This window comes from Centruroides sculpturatus, unplaced genomic scaffold (genome assembly GCF_000671375.1).
Source record: "Centruroides sculpturatus isolate CEXI.00-Female unplaced genomic scaffold, Cexi_2.0 scaffold1029, whole genome shotgun sequence".
NCBI classification, from domain to species: Eukaryota; Metazoa; Arthropoda; class Arachnida; order Scorpiones; family Buthidae; genus Centruroides; species Centruroides sculpturatus.
The window spans coordinates 576-11,216 of NW_019385204.1; the positions used below are offsets into that span (position 1 = coordinate 576).

A 10,641-nucleotide genomic window follows, 5' to 3' on the forward strand; every position below is an offset into this window, starting at 1 on the left:
ACAAATATCTTTAAAATCTAGTTCAACATATAATCAAATGATGAGAAATATATAAACTGACAAAACTGTTTGTCAGTTTATATATTTCTCATTGTTTGATTATATGTTAGACTGGATTTTAAAGGTATTTGTGATGTTATAGTAATCAACCAGTCTCCAATAGAACAAAGAAAAGTTAGAATGGACACACATAAAGAACACAATTTATATAAAAACATAAAAATGTCATACTGCATTAAATGGCAATTACATCACAATACAATGATACATTACAGTGAATACTCTTAACATTTAAGATTGAAAGTGTATTATTCTTACCAAAAACAAAATATTTTATGTATTTTATTATTATTTTATGATTTTATCACTTGTCAAAAATGACAACAATTTTTCTTTTATTTTTTAATTAGGATTATCCATCTTTAAGCCAAATTAATAAAATACTTGTCGAAAATAAAATTAATGTTATATTTGCTGTCCCTGAACAAAAAATACCACTCTATAACATTCTTAGTTCAAAAATTGAAGCATCATATGCAGGAAAATTATTAAAAGATTCTTCAAATATAGTTCATTTAATTCAAGGTCAATATAATGTAAGTTTATCTCACTGTTTATTTAAGTTTTTATATTATTTCAATTTTCTGAATTTTAAATATTTCACTCTTAATTTTCAATTATAGAAAATTAGATCAAAGGTTATATTGAAAAATAGTTCTAATGAATTTATGAAAGTGACTTATGTCTCAAAATGTTTAGGGTAAGTATTGTAATTATTTAATTCAAATAAACTTTTTCTAAAAATATGAATTAAAGAAGAAAAAAATACTTTTATTCAGCAGACTTGTCTACTATAATAATACAGTAGAGCATCGATTATCTGACTTAATTGGGGACTCGGGTTGGTCGGATAACTGAAAAAATCAGATAACTGAAAAGAATGAAAAAAATACATTATTAGTGTAGTATATTAGTATATCCCATGTAATTAGTATATTAGTATATCACTATTAACCTACTTTGCGTTGAATTTTCATCAATGTTAAGCCTAACAAAATTTTTTTTTAAATAATAATTGTCGCTATTCTATCGTTTTGAATTTTCGTCGATATTAAGCGTAACATAAACTTTTTAAAATAATAATCGTGGCTATTGTATCGTTAAAAAATGATTTCTTTATGTTTTACAAACAAAAAATTAAAAATTATTTTTAAATTATTTTATTGCTCACAAAACAAATAACCATTCATAATTAGAAAATTAGGTATCGTTTAAATACTGGCCTCCCTTTCATGGTTGAGCCAGTGTTGCCAGCTAAAACATGCAAAAATGTAACAAAAATAATATTAAAGTAGCCAAGGCATAGCCAAATATTGTAGTGCCACATCACTAGCGGACATTTGAAATCTGCTGACTAGAATGGTCGGTTAACCGATGTGCGGTTAATTAGGGGTCGGATAATCAATGCTCTACTGTAAATGGTGTCAACCTGTTTAATAGTTGCTCTTAGATTATGTAAGAACTTGGATAGAATGTAATTATATGAAATTCAAAAATTGATAACATTTAAGAAATTAGAATACAAAATTTGAATATCAAATAATAATGGAAGAAAAATTAAATATAATGCATTAAATTTAAAATTAACAATGGATAAAAATAACATAATGAAGATATTTATTGACTTTTAAAGGTGGTTTCACATTTGGTATTCACTGAATGCTGAGCAAACATTTAGCAGTACCCAGTAGTGGATGATTTATCATGACTAACAGTGGTGTGTCGTCTATAGAAGCTGTGGAATTATTACAAATTTGTATACATGTGAAAAACAATGATAAGATTGAAGCTGACTTCCAGGGGCAATCAGTTAGACTGAGATGCAATTAACAGATTGCCCCTGGCTTCTTACAGAAACACAGTTTCCCTATCACCAAATGTCACGCCACGCCACTGATGACTAATATTTGGTATTCACCATTTCCCACTCCTTGGTATATTATGCAAAATCAAAGGGGATAAATAGGCAATTATTTGGCAATTGGCAAATACCAAATGAGTGGAACTACCTTAATTGTAATGAACTTAATATGAAGTATGGTTGATGTAAAGACACTTTATCTGATACATGGACATTTTTATTACAAGTATACAGTTTCAGCATTTATTGAGTTAATATTGGGTTGGTATACAAAGTTCTTAGGAAAGTTCCTAAACTCCCTATAATTTTTAAACCACCTGTCATAGCACCATGCAAGCAATTGGCACCTATAGTAAAGTGACCATGAGTAATCCATTAAATGTGATTTTAGTGCCTCTAATGGCAAAATACAGAAATAAAGAAAATTAACTCAGAAACTATGAGAGATAAGCAAAAATGTCCAATTACAAAATGGAAGAGCATTGTTTAATAAGTACAAAATTATACTTGGTTTAGCAGAAACACTTAAAAGAAAGAGCAGAAAAGACTAACAAAGTAATAAACATTTATGCACAAAACAACACAGATGTAATGCAGCACAGTTGCAACTAACTTTCCCAAGTAGTTTACTGTACATAGTGTTCAAAATGTGCACCCTCAGCAATGATGCACTTCTGGATTTAGGAGAGAACTGCATCTTAAACAGTATGCAGCATTGAAAGGGGTATTACAGAATTACAGGTGTTGATGCATTTCTTTAAATCCTCCATAGTGGAAGGTACTGTACACTTGATCTTTCAGATATCCCCAAAAGAAGTCCATCAATGTTAAGTCAGGTGACTGTGGCCACTATTCTGTACAACCACCATACTCAATAACTCTCTTGCCAAACATGCAAGGTAAGTACATAAAATCTCACTAACCTTGAAAATTAGTACAGCAGTTTTCAAAGTTATCACCTTTTTCATGTTTTCAACCTACTCTGAAGGTCTTCATCAGAAAATTTGAATATCAGAGTGTTCATTGAATCTTTGAACAGGAATATTTACTTTCAAATCAGCTGTCATGCACACATTATGCAATGCTTGCTGAGCAATGAATTATTTTATTACAAATTTGCATTTATTTTACTACAAATTTTGCATAGGCAATGCCTATCTATGCATTGCATAATGCATGGATGGGCAGTTCATAAGGAACTGTCAAAGCAAGCCTACCGTGCTTTCAAGATTGCTCTTTCATCCTTGTTAACATAATTTCCTGTTCTGTTTGCCTTGAAAATTTTGAGCTGTCTAATATATTCCCCATGTATGGATGTTTTTAACTTGGAGGCTTGTTGAAATACAGTAGAGCGTTGTTTATCTGAAAGTCGGTTATCCGAAATGTCAGTTATCTGAAAGAATTCCAGTTGGCCTAAAGTATAATTTTTATCTGTTTTTATATTTGTCAATGTATTTATTTCGTTTGTAAAACATAAAGAAATCATTTTTAACGATACAATAGCCACGATTATTATTTTAAAAAGTTTATGTTATGCTTAATATCGACGAAAATTCAACACAAAGCGACACACAACGGAGAAAAATTTCAACACGGGATAGGTTAATATATTTTTTCTACATAATTGGTTATCCGAAAAATAAGTTATTCGAACAATCCCAGTCCCCAATTGATTCGGATAAACGACGCTCTACTGTAATGGGATAATCCCTGTTTCCGATGCATAGATAGAGAGGGTGATGAGTTTTTCCATGATAAATATTGTATTTATGTTCCTTAAGATGTTTGGATAGCAATCATTTGATAGAGCTGAAGCAGATCAGAAGTCTTCCAGACCTCTCATCTCTAAGGGAAATGGCATATACTCTAGGGGCTATATCCTTATTTAACGGGTTTTTCACATTGTTAAGTAAAGTGAAAATGGTCGAATTTTGCTTGTATGTGATGCTATGTCTTATCTGCTTTTATATAGGAGTTAAAATGAGATTATGTTACACTACTAAGCAGTCTTTCTTCTTTTTCTCTTCTGGTTGTGCTGTATCACATTGTTCCTGACTCTTAGCCACAAGTTTACTATTAATGTTCTCAATGAGTCACTTAGGAAATCTGTGATTAATTGCTATGTTCTTAATACTGTCTATCTCAAGTTGCATGTCCACTAATGCAGTGGGTATGTGCTCTCGCTGTGAATGCTGTAATTTTATAACATTACAGGTCATGGGAGTCTTCCAGTATGTAAATTGGCTCAAATTTAGGTTTCTGGTATACAGTGGTTTGAATATTATCTCATTCCAAACAAATGAATAAATCTAGGAAATAAAACCTCCCTTTCTCTTTCTGGTCAACTTGTAACATGAGCCCATGTGGATTATCATTCAAGCATTGTACAAATGCCTCTGCTTGGGATCTGTTTTTCCATATAATGAGTATGTTATTGATGTATTTCCTATACAGTGTGATGTTTGACAGAAGAGAAGAAATGACATCCTGTTCAAGCTTGTGTATAATGAATTCACAGAGGTCCCTGAGATGGGGCCTTTGTTACTTGTCTTTCTTTCAGTTTTGTTCTAAAATTTACTTACAGTAGAAAGGAGGATTGATAATTATTCTGAATTGTTTTATTCAACAGAGATATTGGTGTGTATAAAAACTTGATTTCTCCACTGTTAAAATTTTGCTTGTGTTCAGACAATGTAGTTACAGTCAAATCTGTCTATAATGGAATCTCACTGGACCAAGTGATTTTTCCATAATAGACATTTTCCACCATATACAGGTTATCTACTACACATAAAATGAAATGTCTTGCTTATCTTAAAGGTGAGGAGAGATTAAATTACTTCATGAAAGATATGCAAAACACTGCTTTATTACAATAACATATTTTTGTACATTCCCCATAATGCAAAGAGGGTATTTAGGGTTTGAAGTAGTAGTTAAGTAAAGTATTCTGCACCAAACTTCTCTTGTAAACTTGCTCTTCAGCTATAATTTTTGTTTATCATCCAGATGAAGCAGCTCTGAGTCATTTTGACTATGAGCAGTCTTGAAGCTCTGTGTTGTGTTTCAGAGTATGATGGCATTGTAATGTGCAAGAAGCCACATCATCATCAGTCTCCATCTCTTCATCTTTGTCTTCTTGATGCTAATGATCATTTTGTCTTCTTGATGCTAATGATCATTCACAACATTCACTATGTTCTCTAAATCATTTTCAGTTTCAACTTCACTATCAGTTTTTACATAATCTTCAGCATAGATATTCCCAAAGTTAGCATGATTTCCTGCAGTATTCTGATGCTGACATCATCTTCATTGTCACATGTGTGTTGGTTAGACAGGTTGCCTGACTGCTGATAGATGGTGTTTAGTCTGGTCTACTGCACATGGAATATATCTTTTGTCTATCTTTCTGCCAGAATCACTTTTGTATGAGACCTAATCTAGTGACTCATGTCTGTACGTTGTTCTTTGTTAAGTGCAATAAAGTATATTCAGTCACTGTAGTAATACTTGACTTATTTTTAGTAATACTTGACTTATTTTTAAACATGTCAGCATAACTAAATGTTACTGTGGTGACAGCTTTGGTCATAAATCAAAAAGTTGCCACCAAGAGGAACTCTGAATCGAACAGACCTGGCAACTTGACCTATGAACTCACTTTTGGATTCAGACCTTACTATATACACATGTGTTCTTGATTTTATGTTCATCTGGTAGTGGAGCATCATATCTCATGTTCATAAGAAATTAAAGATTAAGTTTTTTGTATGTAGCCTGGTTTTGTATCGTAAGATAATTCATTACAAAAGTAGCGCTGCAGTTACATTCATCCCTAATTTTAGACACTTCCTCCTCCTCATTTTATAGAAGGTTTGCTTTTTAAAAGTAAGATTTGATAGAAACACTCAGGAAAGTGTTGCTGGCAACAGTTTCCTGAGTGTTTCTATTATCCATAGTGCTGCATCCAGTAAAGATATGGATCGGGCAATCTCAGCTGCATATGAAATGGACTTACTTCTAACTCCAAACCAAAACAGTGTTTAAGTCAATACAGTGGCATAGCGTGGGTGACATCCGCCCGGGGCGGAGGAAAATTTCTCCACTCCCTTATTTAGGTATCTCAATTTAAAAGACTAAAATTCAGTTTTGTCACAGAATAAGTAATGAAAAGTTCCGTGCTCATTTCAATCGGTCTGAATCGTAGGTGCGACAAAAAATATGAAATGAAATGGTTCAAATTTTTACAAGATTATATTATTATTAATTGTGAAATTTAGCTGCTTCCTAAAAGTGCCGCCCCTGCTGCCCCCACTACGCTATGCCACTGACTCAATATAACTTCTTTCTTTCATTCTTTCACTAAGGTTTTCAAACTTACAGTTCTTCTTCAGGTTTTTTCACCTGAATGGACAGAATCGATGGCATTCAAACAGATCTTTTTCAAACAAATTCTGAAATGGAATATTCTAAGGAAACCCATGCAGTTGTCATCTTACTTTCTGCATGCTCTGTAGATAGAAATATAGCTTTTGGCTTCTCATGTATCATAAATAAGAGTTTGCCAGGCTATCGATAAGGATAGTTCATCCTTATTGTTGATACATTTATCTTCTTTTGCTGTTTTAGATACTCCACAACACGACAAATTAGCAGGAGTATACATGATCCCTATAAAAGATCATAGGTGGGATAACGATTTAATATACATGGGATCCACAAAAAGATCGTTGGAAGTGAGGCTCAAGGAGCATGTAGCCGACATCTTACATAAGAGACATACAATGGCATTAGTGCAGTACGCTACAGACCCTGACATACAAGCATTATTTGATGAAACAAAGATAATATACATGACACAGCAACCACACCATTTGCGCTGGACGGAAGCGATCTATATATATAAAACAGCAAGAGAAGATAAATGTATCAACAATAAGGATGAACTATTTTTATCAATAGCCTGGCAAACTTGTATTTATGATACATGAGAAGCCAAAAGCTATATTTCTATCTACAGAGCATGCTGAAAGTAAGACGACGATTGCATGAGTTTCCTTAGAATATTCCATTTCAGAATTCATTTGAAAAAGATCTGTTTGAATACCATTGATTTTATTCATTTTTTTCTCCTGAAGAAGAACTGTAAGTTTGAAAACGTTAGTGAAAGAATGAAGTTATATTGAGTTAAGCACTGTTTTGGTTTGGACTTAGAAATAAGTCGTATATTATACAGTGTGTCTGGATGTTTTTATATATGAAATGGATTTTATCTTTGTGATGACCAATTGCAAAACCAATTAGTGATAGTTTAGCTTGATGCATTTTATCACACACAAGTCTAAAGGATGTTGTTCCAGCATGAAATGCCATGCAAGACACTTGTTTGACAGTTTATTATGAGAGTGGCATGTTGCATTGTCCAAGAACAGAACAACAGGACAATTCTGACTCTATCATTAAATCTTTTGAGCCATTCTTCCATCACATCAGCCGTTATCCATGCCTTTCTCTTTGATTTCCCTATCACGGGAAGTTCGCTGATATTCATGTTCTTGAAACATCTGGGCCTAGCTGATTTTTCTATGATGACAGGTTTCTCTATCTTTCTTGTCATGAATACACAAACAAAAACTGTCAGATGGAGTTTAAGAGTTCTTTCTACCTGAGCATTTTTCTCCCTTCAGATACAAAATTTTGTCAGGAAGAGCTTGGTAAAATAAGTCAGTTTCATCACCATTGGCAATATCTTTGGACTTTTAGCCCTCCATAAGAATTTTTAGTCTCGCAATCCCTTCTGCTACAATTTCTTCTGCAATATCTGCAGATTCTCTGGACATGGTCTTGAAAGGAATTGAATGCCTCTTCTGGAAACTCTCCAACCTGTCTTTGATGCTTTAAAGTCCATCTTACCTAACAGCTTGGCAGCTTTCTTTGCTTTTTCTTGCAATATCAACAGGTCAAAATCATGTTGTTAATTTCCTCATTGTCAGCCTTCTTAGACTTTCTTTTCATGGAGTCATTTCTTTTCAACTATTCACATGATTTTCACTATATATAGTTTCTGTTTTAGACAAGTTTGACTATATCAGTGAACTAGACCAGTCATAGCCAGCTTTAGAATGGCTGAGGGCATAAATTAATCAGTGTTATTGAGGAGCCAGAACTTATAATTTTTTAAACTCTTAAGTAGTTACCTTAGAAATAGGAATTTAAAAGTGAGACTAAAATCATTATCCCGTATTCAGAAATTTATGTTACAGTAAGCATAAATCAAAATAATTTTAAAATATTACTAATTTACATTATTTTTATAGTCATCATAGTTAGATTAGTGGATGATGTACAGAGGCAAGACACTATTAATTAAAATCAAGCATATATTTTAAATTAAATAAATTTAAAAATTGCAGTTTAGCATTGTAACTGTGTCACAATAATTCGTATTGTTATTGGACTGCAATTTGAAAAAATTGTAGACCTATAAATGTCCACTGTCTGTCTGCTGTCTGTCTGTCTGGTCTTTTTTAATATCAACAATGGTGTTAGATAGATGAAAGACAAGACCAGTTTTGGAAATCTTAGGAGCAGGCAACCCCAATTAACTATATAAGAACTTCTGGTCTAGACCAGAAATAACATGATTTCAATTCAAAAATTTTTCCCTGAACAGAGTTAGAGATGATGAGTATGATTCTGTTGTTGTAAGGCAAAGTATGATATACATTGGCAAGACTATTAAAATCAAAGTCTATATTTTAAATTAAATAAAGTTTTAAAAATATAATTAAAAATTGCAGCCTGGCATTGTGACAATTTCACAATAATTTTTGCTCATTATAGGTTTATCTTCTTTTTTCCAAATATTATTTGATAATCACTTCTTGCACTCTACTCTGATTTTTCAAGTATCAATTTTTGAATTTTATACATTGTTTTCTACATGTAAGTTCTCACATAACCTGTAGATGGTTCTTTGAAAAAAGTTGAACACATTTGAGTAAACAATTTTGCTGGCTAGATATAATTTTTTTTCAATGTTATATTATTATTATGTAAGTAAGCATAAACTGAAATCTATACTAATATTATAAAGAGGTAAAGTTTGTAAGTTTGGATGTAGGAGGTAATCTCCGAAACTACTCATCCAATTTCAAAAATTATTTCACCAATATTTAGAATGGACCTTTAGGGTTGACATAGGCTGTATGTTATTCTGTTAAACACTCATATAAATTAAAAGATATTATCTAGGTAAATGTTATATTTTTGGTGTCAGTGGGTGGCAAAGGGCAAGGTGTGTACGTATATGAGATAGGTAACCGCACAGCACAGTCACATGGTTGGCAAGATATGCAGTGCATGTGTCCAAACTTGTATATTATATAGATGTCGAAATTCCCCCCGTGGGGGAGAGGAACAAAATTAAGGCTTACCGTGAAGAACTCGGTTTCTATTATACTATTTTAAGTGCGGTTTTTTGCGTTTTTGATTGCATTTTAATAGGATATGTCAAGAGAATGTACACTAAGAAGGGATTTTTCGAAATTCCCTCCCATGGGGAGTGTTATACATTTATAATAGATACATTTTGAGCCACAGCAATGTGTGGCCTGGTACAGCTAGTAATTAATACAGAGAATGGAGAATATAACACACATACAAATATATTTTATATACAGAAATAAGTTTTAATTAAAGAACTTTTTATATTGTTTACATTATTATTATTATTATTATTATTGAAAATACGGTACATTTATGAATCTTTAGATCAGACATGAGTGAAATTTCTATAGTAAAAATCCATAAGATGCTATTTTGGTGTGAGATTGGTCTGAAACATCAAAAATGTCAGATTTTATGTAAATTTTACATAAAAGCCATTGTATAAGATTGTAATATAAAATGAAATTCTATAATATTTATTCATTTAAAAATTGTAGACAAAATTTAGGTAAAATTTAATATTTAAAAAAAATTTTTTTAATGAGATCTGTAGGGTTTGAGATTTGGACTAACTTGTTTGAGTAAACTCATTAATTACAATTGGCAATAACACACATCAAGTGTACTAATTTGTAAAGGAAATATGAATAGTTATATATAACTAATCATCAAAGTTATTGCTTATAGCTTTATGACACTATGATTTTGTATATAGTCATGTGGATTTATTGGAAATCACTTATTTAAAACAAAAAAAGAAATTTTTAAACTAAAATTGCATTTATATATCTGTAAGAATTTTTATCAGAAAAATAATTTGATATTTTAAAAAATTTGTGGTCTTATACTTTGACTTACTCAGCCTTTTGAAAAATTAACTCTGCTTCTTTTTAAAAGATTATATATGTATATATGATTATAGATTAGAAATGAATTTGGCACTAGAGTGATGCATTAGGTGCCATCTCTTATTAAAATTAATAATTATAATATTTAATTAATTAATTTAGATTAAACTGGAAGAAAATTTTAACTTATATATGCTGGAAGAGAAGATCAGACCAAAGGTTCAGGTTGCATAACTGGCAACACGTCCACACGTTAAGCGGAAGTTATGGGTTCAAGTCCCACTTCGGGCTGATTCTTTTCTTCCAGTTTAATCTAAATTAATTAATTAAATATTATAATTATTAATTTTAATAAGAGATGGTGCCTAATGCCTCACTCTAGTGCCAAATTCATTTCTAATTTATAATCATTTATCCAAA

At 31.6% G+C, this 10,641-nt stretch overlaps 1 protein-coding gene across 1 annotated transcript in view; it reads left to right on the plus strand.

Annotated features, from left to right (window-relative positions):
* Nucleotides 1-410: 410 nt before the first annotated feature.
* Nucleotides 411-10,641, plus strand: part of LOC111636092 (integrin beta-PS-like) — a gene marked incomplete at its 5' end in the record, with an annotated part of 33,111 nt that continues 22,880 nt past the window's right edge. The window contains 2 exons of the mRNA XM_023381265.1: nt 411-596; nt 684-760. Coding sequence (XP_023237033.1) covers nt 411-596; nt 684-760 — 263 coding nt within the window. The remainder of the gene's footprint in view (nt 597-683; nt 761-10,641) is intronic.